The sequence below is a fragment of the Numenius arquata genome, chromosome 6, assembly GCF_964106895.1.
Source record: "Numenius arquata chromosome 6, bNumArq3.hap1.1, whole genome shotgun sequence".
NCBI classification, from domain to species: Eukaryota; Metazoa; Chordata; class Aves; order Charadriiformes; family Scolopacidae; genus Numenius; species Numenius arquata.
The window spans coordinates 13,362,325-13,379,699 of record NC_133581.1 but is presented as its reverse complement, the minus strand read 5'-3'; the positions used below and the strand labels follow the sequence as shown (position 1 = coordinate 13,379,699).

At 40.3% G+C, this 17,375-nt stretch overlaps 1 protein-coding gene across 2 annotated transcripts in view; it reads left to right on the top strand.

Annotated features, from left to right (window-relative positions):
* The window catches only part of LRP5 (LDL receptor related protein 5), a 155,905-nt gene that overhangs the window by 35,943 nt on the left and 102,587 nt on the right, over nucleotides 1-17,375 (top strand). Inside the window, exons 2-3 of one of the 2 annotated variants that reach the window (XM_074148524.1) lie at nucleotides 988-1,384; nucleotides 16,640-16,837. In XM_074148524.1, coding sequence (XP_074004625.1) covers nucleotides 988-1,384; nucleotides 16,640-16,837 — 595 coding nt within the window. Of the gene's footprint in view, nucleotides 1-987; nucleotides 1,385-16,639; nucleotides 16,838-17,375 lie in introns of those variants that run through there. The other variant, XM_074148525.1, reaches the window with a different exon arrangement.

Genomic DNA, 17,375 nt, shown 5'->3' with positions numbered 1-17,375 from the left:
TGCTTCTGTATGTCTTACTGTCAAATCCAACTCAATGAGGTTAATTTCCTTGCCTCTCATGTGTCTCTCTCCACACCTCCTTCCATTCTGTCTGTGAATGCCATTGTTATCTCTCAAGGTCATGTCATTGTCCAGCTGAACCTCACACGCAAGAGATCTAGAACTTGTGCAGGTACTGCTGGAATGTCTCTATTGTCATCTTGACATGTCTTTAAGCTTCCCATCCCTCTAACGTCAATCATAAGTTAGCTCCCCTTTGAAAGCCTGTTCCCTGTCATTCGTTACAAGGACTTCAGCTTCCACCACCCACTTAGAGCTTCAAACAGAAAGAACCTTTGTCCTTTTGCTCTGGCTGCCTCTTCCAGCTAACAGCAGTCCCCAGAAACTTGCACAACCCACATCATCATCTTCCTTCAGACTCTTCCTTGAATTTCTCTCTTGTGGTGCACAGAAGACAGTAGTTTTGAACCTCTGTCACAGTCTTTGCTATCTAGGAGGGTATTTGGTAGGAGAATTTCAGAGTGTTATGTCTAGTACTGTTAGCTTCCAGCCTGCTACTAAAGGGTATCAGAGCTTGCCTTCTGCATGTTGTTGCTACTTCAACTTGGTGAACCAAGCTTTTAAACCATGAAGACTTAATTTGTTCCAAACCTGGGTTTATGGATTGACAGAGGTATTCTTGAAAGTATTGTTGAAGGGCCTCAGTTTGAACTCTTAACTATGTTGAAGATGCTGTCCATATCCTGTAGATACATAATTGGGCCTGCTCTTCCCTCTGGCTTTTACTCCTTTGTCTGACGCGTGGAAGGAACAGGTTTCTGGGCAGCGTGCGTTTTTCTCTCATGTGAAACTTCCATGTTCCTTCTGCTGTACTGCCTGCCCCACCAATCTGGGAAAAAAAATCCTCCTATGCCATACTCATACTTGGTGCTTTAACGTCTCTAGATGGCAGTAACACTAACATGTTTTTGTTTTTTTCTTCTGTAGCATCTCCCTTTCTGCTGTTTGCCAACCGGCGGGATGTTCGACTTGTGGATGCTGGAGGCACAAAGCTGGAGTCCACTGTGGTGGTCAGTGGTTTAGAGGATGCTGCTGCGGTTGACTTCCAGTATTCACAAGGCATCGTTTTCTGGACAGATGTGAGTGAAGAAGCCATCAAGCAAACTTACATTAACCAAACTGGGAGTGTGGTGCAGAATGTCATCATTTCTGGTCTGGTTTCCCCGGATGGCCTGGCATGTGATTGGATTGGGAAAAAACTTTACTGGACGGATTCAGAAACCAATAGGATAGAAGTAGCTAATCTCAATGGAACATCTAGAAAAGTCCTCTTCTGGCAAGACCTTGATCAGCCCAGGGCAATAGCTTTGGATCCTGCTCATGGGTAAATATTAATTTGACTTCAATGCTTAAATGGATACAATGGTGTTCTATGCTGAGTTTTTTATTCTGAAAAAGAAACATAGCCTTTTGTTTCAGTTTACATTTTCCCAAGGTATTTTTCTCAAGATCTGTAGCTGAACATATGTTTGAGCTTAAATATTTTGTGGCAAGAAATGACAGCCCAGACATAGAGCCAAAAAGAAAAATACAGCTGATCTTAGATGCCAAGCCAAATATTCAACCAGGATGATTGCCTAACTTATTCCATTGCACTTCTGAAAAGTAATTAATTTTCCAAGCCTTTTTTTATTGTTATTTTCTCAGTTATCTTGTCTGGCAAGTTAACTTTCATTTGAAATGCGATGTCTATTTAATGTATCTAGTCAGCAAGGTTCATAGATCTGCATGAGTTGAAACAGGAATTCTCACTTGCTCTGCTCTGGTAAACAAAATCAGGATATTCTTGAGTGGTGATGTTGGATACTCATGTTTGTACTGGCAAGTAAAAGAATCCAAGTGAAACCAGGGACTCTCAATTCTTTAAGGTAACCAGGTTAGGAAGTAATAAGGGAGCAGGCTGGATTTGTCACTTCGAGTGCTCTTGAAAATACCTGTGTCTCTGTATGGTTCTTCCCTCTTGCTTCAATACTCCTCACCATTTCACATGTGCCATTTGCTATCCCTGTGCACAAATAGCATCGGTGTTGTGCAGTTTGGGCCCTGTATTCATTACAGTGATGACTGAAAGTCTGCTGCGCTAGATGGACGCCCAGGGTAGTGGGAAAAGAGAAGTGAGGTGTAGTTCTATTGTGTGCGCAGATCCACACAAGTGAGGTGGTTTGCCACTAATGTGCTGCAGTTCTTGTAACTCTTTCTCAAGGATCACTTTATCTTCCTCGTTTCTATGGTATGTACTAGTTTTCTCATCTGTAAGAAAATCTGGCATCAACTGACATTTTCACTGAGTCTGGCCTCTTTGCAAAGGGATGCTGAGTTAATACAAGGGCTTAGGAAAACCCAAAAATATAAAGTAGTTTCTGGTTTATCCTGCACTGGGAGATGGACAGTCTTGAGAAACCACCTTCTTCAGGTACGTGAGAAGTGAAAATTGAAACTAAGCAACAGAAGGCAATTTAAGATTGCCATGTCAGCAACTGCTACACCACAGACTTGAACTTTGTCAGGTAGTTTTTGCAGTGGTTCCCGCATAAGGCTTCCCAGATGACTGTGAGGAGTTATCAGTACATTTATGATTAATATGTAAAGGACGTAGAAGTGCTAAATGGAACTGTGTGTACCCAAAGAAATAAAATCCTTAGTTTTGTTGACATGTCAGATGCTGGTCCTACTTTTGTCCTTCAGATAACTGGTGGAAAGGTACAGCCATAATCAGTAAAAGGGAAAGCGGAGTGACTTTGTTGGACCAAAGGTCTTTTCCAGAGGAGACCTTGTCCTCTTAATCCTGACTTCAATACAGATGCCTTTAGGTGAAAGGAATTTTTCCCATAGAAAATTGTTGTATGCAAGTATTTTAGATAAATTGGCAGGAATCCTGTGTGTATCCTCATGGCAAGTAATCTATGCAGAATTAGTTAATGCTGAAGAGTAACTTCAGATTAAGAGTTCAGTAAAATTTAAAGAGGGAATGTGGTATTACATTGAGCATTTTATAATGAGGTAGATCAGAGAGAGTGGAATGGTACCTGTCCACCGATGCCAGGTTGACATCTCATAAGTGGATGCAGTTCCTTGCCTTTTGACTATTTTCTTTAAGGTAGCTTACATATTGGTCATGGCAATACATTTCATACCATATTATGTGCTTTTTGACTTTGCTGATTTGAAAAACTGAAGGGGTTAACTGGGGATTTCTGGTAGTACATTACTCTTATACTACAGGAAGTGTGAAATTATTATTTTTCATGAAAACTGGATTAGAACAACTGGGAGAGAAAGTATTGTTGGTACAGGTCAAAAGGAGAGCTTTTTTAAAATCATCAGTGGTGGTGGTGAAGTTGCAGCGCTTCTGCAAATCTAATCCTTATTTGTGTTTGGAAGAAGGAGGGGTGCAGGCATGGTTTATTTTGCATGACTTAGGCAGCTCTTTGCAGCAGTACTCTGTGCAGAACACATGTAGCATTTCTTAAACATGCACAAAATCCAGTAAGTGTAACAACAGAAGACACCATTTTTGTGTTACGTATTTTACCTTGGTTTTGCGTTTCCTTAAGTCTGCAGTAGCCTATTCTTTCCTACATGGAGGACTTGTCTACTTCTAACTATCTTGCATTTAATCCTCCAGGGGAGGTTTGCAAGTATGAACAGTTACTGTGGAATGGGCTAATATAAGGAACAAGATTCATTCGCAAAAAATGTAGATGCCTGCATGTGAGCTGGTCACCCTGAAACTTTCTGGTATTTGTCAACAAGATTGCTTGAGATGAGGAGAGAATGACAGTTCTTCTGACTTTTGCTCAGATAAATTCCTTGGTTTGCCAGTACTGCTGTCCTAAACATTCGGTCAGTCTACAGGTTGGGGTTTTCTCCATTGGGAGCAGCAACTTTATATTAAACACCTCTATCACTTTTAGCTTGTGGCAAACATTTCTAATTGTTTGCCTGTTTGATTTGTGTATTAATGCAATGCAGCAAACCAACATAAATAAATGATCTGTGAAAATGCATTATGATGATACGTGTATCTTTTATAATCAACCAATTCATCCCCACTATGGTCTATTAAAATCAGCGTCTTCTGGGTAAAAGTCACAAAATCCAGTATTGCACAAGGATCCTATTGAATTAAATGTGGGTTTGCCCAAATAACTATCTAATACAGTAAACTTAATAAAAAAAACCCATACATTGTGTATATTTGTGGAACAAAGCATTCAAATTTAATTTGCTTTTATAACCAACTTCATTTCACATGGTATTTCTGAAATATTTTATAGGTACATCTGTGAAGTAGTGATCACTACATTTGATTTAGGCACAGCAGGCTCTGGGTTTGAGCTTGCCTAGAACCAGTTGTTCCTTGTTTACTGGTATTTTCTGGGGAAGGAAAGTGGAAGACAAAAGGAAAAAAGAACCATTTAGTACCTTTTCATCTGTCTTTTTGTAAAGGTTTTTTGATCAGGTGTTAACGCAGTTATTACAACTAACAGAAGAGTAAGAATTTTTCTAAAATAGAGGAGAACAGATTACAGCACTTAAGTAAGTTTGTGGGTTTTCTTCCAGATCGTGAAATCTGACGAAATTTAGACTAGGATTCTTAAAACTGGTTGATGCAGTGTTAAAGTTGCTTGACATTGGCGTTTAGTCTGGAAGAATTTCCATAGATGTGATTTTGGCCCTTTAGCAGTTTCTTCTGGGGAAGTGGGAGAAAGCTTAGAAAATGAGGTAGAAAACTTCATTAGGTATATACCAATCAACTTCAGTTTCCAGAATAAAAATGAGACATGTAAGCAGTTTGTAAATGCTTAGCCAATACTAGTAGTAACCAAACATGGGCTTGTCAAGAACGCTCAGTGTCAAACAAAACTGATTTATTTTGTCTGTTGACAAAATAATATGTGCTTTTGCAGATTGGTGACACCTCGTCTCTTTTAGATTTAATAAGGCCGTTCTGCAGACATGGATGGAGGACTCCATTCCATGTTGTGGTATTTGCAGTGGGATATTATGCCCAGCACGATGCTTACCTAATAAATAGGTTTTATTCCACTTTGAGTGCAATTCTTCAAATACATAGAGGAGAACGTATTGAATATACAGTGATCATCTCTCAGGAATGTTGTAGGTGTAATGACCAAGCCTGAGGTCATGGGAGATGGACTAGTTGACTTCTAGAGATTCCTTTTGAAGCCTATTTTTCTGTAATTTCTGGCTGACATTCAAAACTGTGATTTTTTGGATGTTTTGGCAGGCTTGCTTAATAGTTAGTTGGGTGTATTTGGCATAATGACATTTTTATAGAGAGATTCGTCGTTTCCATATTCAACCTACTTTCCTTCTTTAAAGGCAATGCTTTTCTGAAGGTTGTAAGACGAAAGAGAGATGCCCTTGTCATCTCCCCCGACAATCATTCAGAGCATTTCTAAAATTTCTTTCTTTTAAAGCAAGCTGTAAGAGACTATTGCAGATCATCTGTGGGTTTCTACTCTTCCCAAATCTAGTGAAAATCATTAATTGTTCTGGATTTTCTGATGCTCTAAGACAGTATCATAATTAACAGACACTGCTTAATATGTAGTATGACGTTCTTTCCCATACACCTTAAAGCTTTCTTGCTGAATCCGCTATATATTCTAGGAATCAAAGGAGGCAGAATATGTGATACATCAATTATTCTGCTTCCATGATATTAAGGATAAACTAAGCAGACAGAGGAGAGTACAAAACATTTTTCTGCAAGTGCACTGATATTTTGCTCTGAACATTCAGATCCCAGACTGGTATAGGTTATGTGAAGCTGAGTTTATTTAGTGGAAGATATTAGGCTAAAATTATTGACACTGTTTTGGAGAACATTAGCATTTATATACATTCTGGCTAGGTGGAATGCTGATGGGGGATTCAGTAGTGTTGGTGTTTTATTAAGTTTGAGTTCACAGCTTTTGCTTGTTTCTGTGTTTTCGGGACAGTAACTTCTAACAAAAGTTAGTGTATGTAAAGATTTTACTCAAGCTCAACTAAAGCGATAGCTCGAACTCAGTGCAACAGAGTGAAAAGAACCTAAATATCATGAATGTTGTGTGAAGAAGCAGGAATGCATTTCAGAAGCAAGTCCTTATCGCGTGTCACAAGCAAAGTTCAGTTTCCTGAAAAGAAATTTTCACAAGAATGCACGAATGCAGAGCCAAAACAAATGAGTTAATTCTCAGTCCTGTAGGGAAGGTCTTAGATCTGAACAGCCTAGAATATGTGTTGACAAGGGTCATTAAATCTGGGACCTCTAAATCTGAATCTCAAGGCTTGCTACTTTCAACCTGTAATACAGGGCTCTGATTGTGAGAAGCTGTAGCATATCCTTAATTCTCATATCTGATTTTCACTGCTAAGTGCTAATAAAGTAGTTAGTTCACATTGTTAAAGCACAAAATGTGTTAGAAACATCCGCTTTGGTTAGTATAAGCCTTGAGTTTTTTCCTACTTGTGTGATGGCTGCTGCAATATCTTCTGAAGCAAGCTTACTGTTCAATTTTAGGCTGTATTTTCTACATTTTGGCTTATTCAGCAGACTACTGCTTGAGAAACTTCTGCCCCCTCTTTTACCAAAGTACTAAGAGCTGAATCAAAGATCTGTGAAATGGTTAAAGAAAAATAAAAATTGATTGCCTCCAAAAAACCCCATGTTGTCTTGTGGGGTTTTTTGTGTGTGTATAACAGCAGTCTTCACTTGGAGTAGTCACTGGGGTTGTTGAATTGGCCATACCTGAGCTGGCATAGTAACTCTGGTGCAGTTTGTAGAAATTATATTTGCAGAGGAGAAGAGCAAGGACTTTTGAATTGCTTTGACTGGCTGAAGGAAAGCTGAAAACCTCTTTCTACATTTCCTCCTTCATTTTAGTTCTTAAAATGTCTTCTGTGACATGGTGTGGGCCTGTTGGGCAGTGGCAGTGCCAGTGCACTGGCACTGACTTCATTTATGGAGCGGTGTCCCCCTTTTGTAATAGCAGAGGCTTTGAGGGAAGGAAATAAGATGCAAATTAGAAAACAGCATTTTAAAAAAACTTATTGAGTACAAAAAAAAGCTATTAATCATAAGTTTTGGCATTCTGCACAATGGCCATTAGTTTGGAGGTTAAAACAAGTCTAATCAGGTTCTGAACAGCATTAGGGAAGTGTGTGCCATAGCCCAGCCTAACCATTGCATCAGGCAAATTAGCCAAAATCTGCAAGCAATGACTGTCATTCACCTAAGGTATATTTGGCACTGAAGGAAGGAAAGGATTGGATGACTAAATATGACAAGTGGCCTACTCAAAAATGGATTTAGAAGGGAGAACTATCAAAATTAGAAAACACTCAGTTCTGAGTCTAAAATTAAAAGTCTCAGATGTGCCTAGTTGTTAACACAGCATTTCCTAAGTGTCACAGCAAAACCATGAACCAAACCTATAGCTGTTCTTACATAACTCACAAGTGTGTTCACAGAAGAACTTAAATAAAACCGCAGTGGTGTTTACTGTGGATTCACCAGGAGCTTGGTGTTCTGTACACTGAAGTCTGATCTGTATGAGCTGCAGGAGGCTGAAGCTTTGAATATTTTGATTTAAATGACTATGAATGGTGAAATGTTTTTAACAGTGTATCATCTAATCTTATCTCCTTTGGAACAGTTGAAGGGGAATACTGAATAAAAACTTGTGACTCTTGCAAATACCGGAGAAGAAAAACATCAAACATGGTATGGGTAAAGATTATACTTTTTAGCAACTCTTACTTTCACTCATGGCTACTCAGTTAAAATGCAGAAGATGCCCCAGTTTTGAGTGAAATATGACTATTGCTGCCTTGAAAGGTAAAGATGAGTTTATGTCTTGTGTGTCTCTGTTCAGTAATTAATTTCAAGTAGAAAATTATTTTGAAGCTTTTGGTTAATTATTTGAAGCACTGTAATGAGGATGAATATAGGACTAGCACAGTTGTTTTCTTAAAATTTAAGAAAAGTACTCAACCATAAAATTGGTTACAAGTCATATCCAGTATCTTGGTATGGCTGTAATTTCTGGGAGTTGGAAAGCTTTTGATATGTTCTGTGGCCAAATAGCTGCAAATAGTCTCATGCATGAGAAACTTGAAGTTCTTGTGGGAAGTGTTATTTACTCTAATTTTCAGATGGATGCCCTTGATGGTGACAGCCTTTCCATAAATGTTTCATCGGTCTTTTTTGCTTATTTCTCCCTTTTCCTGCTCATAGATATGACTAAAGGCCATAAATTGTTCTAAGAGCGTTTGATTCATTTGAGAGCAGAGCTGCCTGTTCAGAGATGGCAGGATAAAAGAGGGTTACTCTTCCCCTCCCCGAGCTGGAATTGCATGGGGAAGAGGTGGAAATGTGTATACTTCCTTCATAATCCCATTGAACCCACTCCCCTGTTAGCACATTTTTTTTCCTACAAGTTCTGCGATTCTTCATATCCTGAGTCCTGGAGACTGAGGCTCCTTTGCCCTGTACACATTTAGTCGTCTTAAGCAGTTTGGGAATCATGATATCTTATCTTTTCAATTTCTACATCATTTTTTAAGGGAACAGAAGGAACAACAGGATGGCTTTGATTGTCTCAGTGCCAGCGTGTGTTGTATTGGTTTCTCAGGTGGTCAGAAATGTAGCTTTGGTCTTGTACCTTTAGCTCTGGGACAAAAGAGATAATAGAAGCTGCGATTCTCTTTGATTAGAGGACTTGATGGGTGTAGTTTATAGATGCAGAGAGGCAGTGTGGAAATCATGGCATATACGACATGTTGGTCTAGCTGGACTGGCACCGTTCTGTTTGTCATGAATGGGTGGCTTTGGTTTAACTCAAAACACATTTCTAACCTTTTCATGTACAATCAAGCAGTAGTATAAGTGAAGTAAGATTTTTTTTTTCCCACATAACCTGTTGAATGTGTACTTATACAGGGTTTTGTTTGTTAAATTGTGTTTAAAATTATAAGTGTGGAAGTGAACACGCTTAGATTGCATGGCTTTACGCAATTAGTGGCTGTCATTTGAGTGTATTGTTAGCCCAAACATTGAGTTAAACTGCCTCAACACACTGAAGTAGATAGATGCATTGGCTTGAGCTAAATGTTTAAAGCAGTTGTGAGATCTGTGGGTATGAGAACAACCAACACCTTACTTGCACAATTGACTAACTGTTGTTCAATATGTTTGCTGGACCTCTGTCCTTTATTAATTCAGTACAATGTGTAAGCTTAATTTCTCGGGCTGTCCTGACACACCTTAATTCAATCTAGTTTATTGAGAGAGAAAGAAATCTAGGTTTAACTTTAGGTAGAGTAGGTAAGTCAGAGGTTAAATCATGACTGGGTCTACCTGCAAACAGCAGAAGTTGAGAGGTGTCTCATAAGTTGGTGGAGTGAGAGTTCAACAGTTCATTCTGAACTTTTTTATAGGAGGGTCCCCTGACTTTTGAGTTGCTGCAGTGTGCCTAAAATGGGTTGAATGTACTGAGGTTTGGACTATTTTTCCCTTTCCTAAAATAAATCGTATTTTTTGAAAGAAGAGGACATAGGGTCAATGAACTGAATATGAGCCAGCAATATACCCTTCTTGCAAAGAAAGCCGACGGCATCCTGGGCTTCATTAGAAGGAGTGTTGCCAGCAGATACCCTCTACTGAGTGCTGATGAGGCCACCCCTGGAGTACTGTGTCCAGTTCTGGGTTCCTCAGCATGAGAGAGATGTAAACATGCTTGTGTGAGCCTAACAAAGGGCCACAAAGATGATTAAGGGATTGGAGCATAGAAGATAGGGGTGATTGGGTTAGGATTGTTTACCCTGAAAAAGAGAAGGCTCAGGGGATCTTATCAATATGTATAAATATGGGATGTGAAGGATCAAAGACGATACACTTCTCAGTGGTATCCAGTGAAAGGACTAGAGGCAATAGGCGCAAACTGAAATAGAGGAAGTTCAACTTAAATGAGGGGAAATACTTCTATACTGATAGGGTGATGAATCACTGGAACAGGTTGCCCAGAGAGGTTGTGGAGTATCCAACTTTAGAGATACTCAGAACCTGACTGGATGAGGTCCTGGGTAACCTGCTCTGATTGACCTTGCTTTGAGTGGTGGCTTTGCAGTAGACAATCTCCAGAGATCCATTCCAACCTCAGGAATTCAATGATTCTGTGAAAAAGCAGCCTTTTTTGGTGCATGGCTTGTGACCTGATGAGGTCCTTTCCTTACCTTGTTTTCTGCAACTTCCCTGACCACCCTAGAGTGGTGGTATAATGCTGAGTTGCTTGTGAAGTGCTTTCAATATGAAATATTTTTTTTATATATAATATTTCTTCATCTATCCTCTGAAATGTCTGGGAAGAAGAAGTTATATTGCGTTGTCTCTTCTGTCTTATCTAGTGACCATGAGGGCTCATTTTGTCTCCTTAGAGTTGTTTTTCTGTTTTCTGTAGAGTTTTTACATGTGAATGTGCTGGACATTCTTTTAGAGGGGAAAGTGCATAACACACAAAGCATGTGCAACTCCTTTTTTTTCCCCAGGAAATCCTACCAATGTAGTTTCTTTTTCTCAGCATAACAGAGGTATTTGCAGTAATATTGCATTCCAAGTTGAAAATTTTCTTCCTACCCCCCCGAGTAGCATTGCAAGTATCTCCTTACTGCTGCCCTCCTTCTCTAGCTTTATGTGTTTGGAAATCTTCTTGAGTCCTTTTCTGCGAGGATTCTTCAGATTCATGGTGTCATGTAACCTGACTTTTTAACAGGCTGTTGAAACTGTATTGAATACGTGCTTGTTTACCTTTGAGAAATCACTAGGGTGGGTGAGCAGAGAAAGATGTGCTTTTTCCTTGCGAGCACTTAATTGCAGTAATACTTGAGCATCCATCAGTTGACAGGCAATTATGTTATTCCATTTTTTTCTCAGTTGCCAAATACTATACTACATATATGTAATGTATATATTTTAAAAGAATAAACCTGTCAGAATAAAAGATATAGGAAAACTGTAGTGGAGAAGGGTGGTTCTTGGGGGTTTTGTTTGCTTTGCTTTAAATACAGGTCTTTGAATACAGCGTGATTAGTTGTGATATTTACCTGCTCGGGCATATTTTTCGGTTTGATGTAGTGTTTTTTGTCAAGGACATCCAGGTCTCAAAGTTCAGTGCTTGGAAAAAAAAAAAAGAGATAATTTGAGTAAGTAATTTTCAGCTTAATGCTATGCAAGATAGCCATTCTTTTCCCTTCTGTAAACCACTGGTGCTATTTCATTTTGCAGTTGAGATTTTCTAACTTTAAAGGTGGGACGGGGGAAGTAAGTTTTAAATGTGCAGGAATCTAAACTTCGTAGTAATTTCCTGTAAACTCCTGTTTTGTGCTCTGGGCTAGTATAAGTTCGAGAACATTGTTGAAATTGGAGAAGTTTGTGCTGATTTACATCATCTGTACAACTGGCCCCTTTTGTGTAAGCAGGTTATGTAAGGTTTGGCAACTCTACTGCATTTCGGGAGGTGGAAAAAGCATTTGGGCAATGTTGGCCGCTTTTTGTTATGTTCCTGATACCTTCCAGCTCAGATGGCTGATCGGCTGCTCTTTGAGGGCATGGCCGTGATTTCTAATGTTTGCAAAAATGATGACAAGAGACATGAAGCGCCAGGAAATAAGAAATGCCCTGCAGCTTTAAAACTGAGGGGAAATATGGTCTTCATCCTGTTTTCGCTCCTGCACCTGGAATTTTAAAATGAGTTAGGCAGACAAAAAAGAAAAGACCACTGGGGTGCAGTTTAGCAACTTTAAAATCTGTTTATTTTTGCAAGGTTGTTTTCAGTCCCATTCTTCTGATAGTACTGAAGCAGCATTTAAGCCCTGATTGAATGTGGTAATTAAGTATGTGCCAGAATCCAGTAACTTGCTGACTGTGGTTGAACTGCATTTGTTTAATTGCCTTTTGACTAGAAAGCTTGGTAGTGAAGCTTGCAGCTACTGTGCTTGCTAATAGAGCAGGAACTTAATTCTACAAACTCTGTTGAGTCCAGTACTTCTGGTTACTGGATGAATCATAGAATCATCTAGGTTGGAAGGAACCTTTAAGATCATTGAGTCCAACCATTAACCTAACACTGCCAAAGCTACCACTAAACCATGTCCCTAAGCTCTACGTCTGCCCATCTTTTAAAATACCTCTAGGGATGGTGATTCAACCACTTCCCTGGGCAGCCTGTTCCAATGCTTGACAACCCTTTCGCTGAAGAATTTTTTCCTGATATCCATTCTAAACCTCCCCTGGCACAACTTGAGACCATTTCCTCTTGTCCTGTCGCTTGTCATCTGGGACAAGAGACCAACCCCCACCTCTCTACAACGTCATTTCAGGTAGTTGTAGAGAGCAATAAGGTCTCCCCTCAGCCTCCTTTTGTCCAGGCTAAACAACCCCAGTTCCCTCAGCCTCTCCTCATAAGATTGGTTCTCTAGACCCCTCACCAGCTTTGTTGCCCTTCTCTGGACATGCTCCAGCAGCTCAATGTCCTTCCTGTAGTATGGGGCCCAAAACTGAACACAGTATTCAAGGTGTGGCCTCACCAGTTCTGAGTACAAAGGGACAATCACTTCCCTAGTCCTGCTGGCCACACTATTTCTGATACAAGCCAGGATACTATTGGCCTTCTTAGCCGTCTGGGCACACTGTTGGCTCATATTTAGCTGCCTGTCTACCAATACCCCCAGGTCCTTTTCTGATGGGCAGCTCTCCACCCGCTCTTCCTCCCCAAGCCTGTAGCGTTGTGTGAGGTTGTTGTGACCCAAGTGCAGGACCTGGCACTTGGCCTTGTTGAACCTCACGCCATTGGCCTTGGCCCGTTGATCCAGCCTCTCCAGATCCCTCCATAGAGCCTTCCCACCCTCAAGCAGATCAACACTCCCACACAGCTTGGCGTCATCTGCGAAGTTCCTGAGGGTGCACTTGATCCCCTCATCCAGGTCGTTGAAAAGATATTAAACATAACTGGCCCCAATACCGAGCCCTGGGAACACCACCTGTGACTGGCCTCCAACCGGGTTTAACTCCATTCACCACAACTCTGGGCCCGGCCCTCCAGCCAGTTTTTTACCCAGCGAAGAGCACTCCCATCCAGGCGCTTAGGAGCCAGTTTCTCCAGTAGAATGCTGTGGGAGAGGGTGTGAAAGGCTTTACTAAAGTCTAGGTGGACAACATCCACAGCTTTTCCCTCATCCACTAGGCAGGTTACCTTGTCACAGGAGGAGATCAGGTTAGTCAAGCAGAAATACTGTGTCAGTTACCACTCCAGGCTCCTGAATTTGGTAATCTTAACAGGTGTAAACTCTATTAATTAAGGTTAATTTAAATCAGATTGATTGAAATCAATTCCTCAGATACAAACTGTTACAGTGCACAGACTGATTTTTTTCTCTGAGAAGCCACTTCAAGCTTTTTGCTGTGTTATCCCCCGGCTCGTAAAGGCCCAACCAGAAATACTTGCTGTTTGTGTAAGAATTGAGCCTATATCCTGGGGGCATTTGGAAGATGCAAAGCATAAGACATAATGGCTACTACTGGACATGACTAAAATACTTAATTTCCTCACTGTTTTTCCTCTATGGCCTGGCTAATGCAAGTATGTTTCGGTAGTTTTGATAGAAGGCTCATATTCTTAAACAGATCCATGGGTTATTTCAAGGGTACATACAAAGCCTTTGGCTTTTGCTTGATAACTGATCGCTTAAACGAAGCTCCCCCCGGCCTGAAATTTTTATCTTGTGGTGTTACTGTTCCAGCTAAGTTTGCAGTGGTGCTTTAGCTAAGCTTATGTCATTCTTTCCATGATAATAGTGGAATTTTTTTTTTCTCTAGATTTGTAACTTGCCTGAAAAATTTCTGTCTTCGGCTGAGTCTCAATGTAGGGTGTCAGCCAGGACGCTGTTTGTACTTAGTTTGGTTTGGACTAGCTTTGTCACTCAAAATAGAGGAAGGTCAAAAAAAAAAAGGGGAGCTTGACACTTTTTGCATTCTTGAAAATCCCACACAGGCGTGCATTTCAAACATGCCATTTTATGACCTATTAGAGTCTGATACCCAGGGCTGGGCTGTGCCTTGTGTTGACTAAAACGTGTCAAAACAGCCTAGGTGTTAACGGCGGGAGAAGAGGAATGAAGAGGGCTGCCCTAGCTCATTGTAGAGTCCAAGGCCCTGATTTGTGAGTGACTTACATAGGAGGAGGGGGTTGAGGGTAATGCCTCTATCTCTGGGGAAGTTTCATAGGTGGCGTCAGCTGTGTGGCCACTGCCTTTATTCATTCCTTCTGTTTAAAGACCACTGCTGTGGGACCATTGGTCAGACTGATCATTTGCTAAGGTAAATAAAAGGTTTTTAGTTTGTTTGGGGTTTTTTTGTTTTGTTTTGTTATGTTTTTTCTTCTAGGGGTCTAATGTTAGCACCAGAGGTAGGAATCAGGGAAGGAACGGCTCCATTTGGCAGCATCATCATTTTAGATAGGCTTACATAGACCAGAGACTCCCACTCCTTTTGCAGAAACAGCTCATTTCTTACAGTGATATCCAAACTCACAGTTCAGGGTCTTGATGTGTTAAGAGATCTCCAAACTAGAGCTGATTTCCTCTAATTCATGGCGATTCAGCACCTACCGCCTGCCAAAAGGGTGGAAACCTGTTCAAAAATGGGAGGAGGTTAAATGGAGACAAGAATTGCTTTTTCCATTCCATTGCTCGGTGTGCTTTCCTGTGATGGACCACAGGGGTGCTTTGTGGCACATGAGGGGAATGAAACCGTTACTTCAGTAGGTGCTTGTTTACTGCAGAAACTTGACATATTCTGAAGAGTTCACCAGGAAGATCAGCTTTGTGATACTTATGGGATTGCAGAGACACCATACAATGAGGACAAGGCAATAGTAATACTTTATATGTTGTGTTAAAAAAAGTCCAACAGGGAGATAAGTGCTTTGAAAGAAGTCTACCTGTATTCAGATTGTTCTCCGTGTTGCCTAAGTGCAACTGCATCCTGCCAGCCTTCCTTTGTGGTACAGTTACTTTGCTAATACTGTGTAGTTTTAGACCTTTGAATGACACAGGCATTGATGAGGATTGAGCTTGGTACCTGTTAATGAGCTAAAATGAAGGGATATCATTTTCCTGTGGCAACTTAATGTGTGAAGTTGAAAGTACTACATTTGCCCAGCAGTCTCTGTGTGGCCAAGGATAACCACACATCACCTATGAAATTAGGCAACAGGATTATTTTTGAAGGGAACAGGCTCCTTTACTATAATGAGAAGCTCGTGAACTTTGGCTTACACATTTTTTTTCCTTTCATCTGAATGCATTGAGTTTCAGGACAGGCTGCAGTTTTAATGGGAGGCTTGAGGAGAACAATTTTGCTCAAGGGTAATTTTGGGGATATTTTTTCATCCTTTTTGTTTTAACCTGCTTTTAGGGCTTAATTGGACTTAGCTAGTTTTGTCTCCTTTGTTTTTTGTTTTTGCTTTCAAGTAACTGTCATTGATTTCTGATTTTGGTCTAAGCTCCTTTTTAGTCTGCATTTATATATTTCAATATATGAATAAATATTATAGCCACATGATATAGCTCAAAGTCACCTCTAATAGCCAGATTTTTCTTAATTCAACAAGTCCATCTTTTGTCCATCTTCATTTCTGTAGAGGTGGTTCGAGATGTCCTTTGAATACTTCACACTAGTGCAGGTGAGCTGGATCACAGAACTGATTTGACCCCAGCAAAAATGAGTATTTGGCTGGATCAGTTTCACAGTCTGATTCACCATCTGGTTGCACAGTTTCTTTTATGTCTGCTTTTCTCTGGCTTCCGTTGTTTGTCAATAGCTGCTTCCCCACACAGTTTGAGCTGCCACAAATTACAGCCTGACTTGTTAAGGAAAACCAAAATGAGTGGCAATTTACATTCATAGGTTGTCCTGTGAACTGGGGCAGCTCAGCTACTGCTGCCACATCTTCAGGAGCAGTCTATCCTGGCTGCTTAAGCTGAGAATTTTTGGGGAAGGCATTTGGGGACACAGTCTTCTGCAGCCACTGATGTGAGCTGTCTTAGAAGCATGAGGACTCATCTGCATGGAAGCTTTACCATTTCAACTAGAAAACTCCTTGTTTTCCCTTCCCACACTCAAGTGTATGTGTATTGTGAGACAAGTGAGTCATTTCTGTCTGTCTATCTGTATTTTTATCTATATTCCCTTCTTCAGTGGAATGAATGTGCTAACGATGATATATGCTGGTATGATCAGAATGGTCTAAATAGTGCTGTTACTGTGCTGGAACTGAAGGTACGACTGAATTGGGGTGTAGTATATATGTGGAGATCAGAGCATGAAGGACTTTTTTTACACACTCCAGAACTGTGGTTTGATTTACATTAATAACTATGTTAGATTTTGGGGGATATACATTTGTGTATATATACTTTTGGGCTTTGCTAAAAGCTGCTGTCCCTTCTGTTCCTAAAGTTAACCAGCACGTGTTGTGATTTAATTTGTGTACATCTCTCCTTTGTTTTTCAGATACATGTATTGGACTGACTGGGGTGAAACACCCAGAATAGAACGGGCAGGAATGGACAGCAGCACACGAAAAATAATTGTCGATTCAGATATTTATTGGCCAAATGGACTCACGATAGATCTTGATGAGCAGAAACTTTACTGGGCTGATGCAAAACTGAGTTTCATTCACAGGGCAAATCTGGATGGTTCCTTTAGGTAAGTTTCCTTTGTCAATAAAACCGTGTAAATTATTTCTCACCTCCTGCATTAATTTTGAAGGCATTTTTTTCAGTAATCTAGAATAATGCTAGTACCATCTTGTTCTTTTTAAATGTAGTTGTTAATAGCCTTGCAACAAGTAAAATAGCCTCACATCCTTTAAAACTGGTTTTAAAAGTAAGACTCTTTGCATCAGTATTTCACTATAAATTGTTTATAGCCTTCTTGTACAGCAGGGTTTTTCATTTTTAGGCTCAGATTTGTCTTGAAAATAGTTGGAGATGTTTATCCTTGGCCCTAGGCAAGCTAACATTTTACCAGTGGCTGGGATTTTACAGTGTTGTTACTGTATTTTTTTTTAACAGGAAACATACACTGAGATACCACTTGTCCTTGGCCCCATCCAAAGGTGTCCTTTGTGGCATTCCTATAAATTAACCAAATTCAGCTTGTTTCGGACTGCTAGCAAGAAGGAAGCAGATTTTCCTAAGGCTCAATAGAAGCACAGTATGGAAGTTTTGGTTGGTGGCTCTAG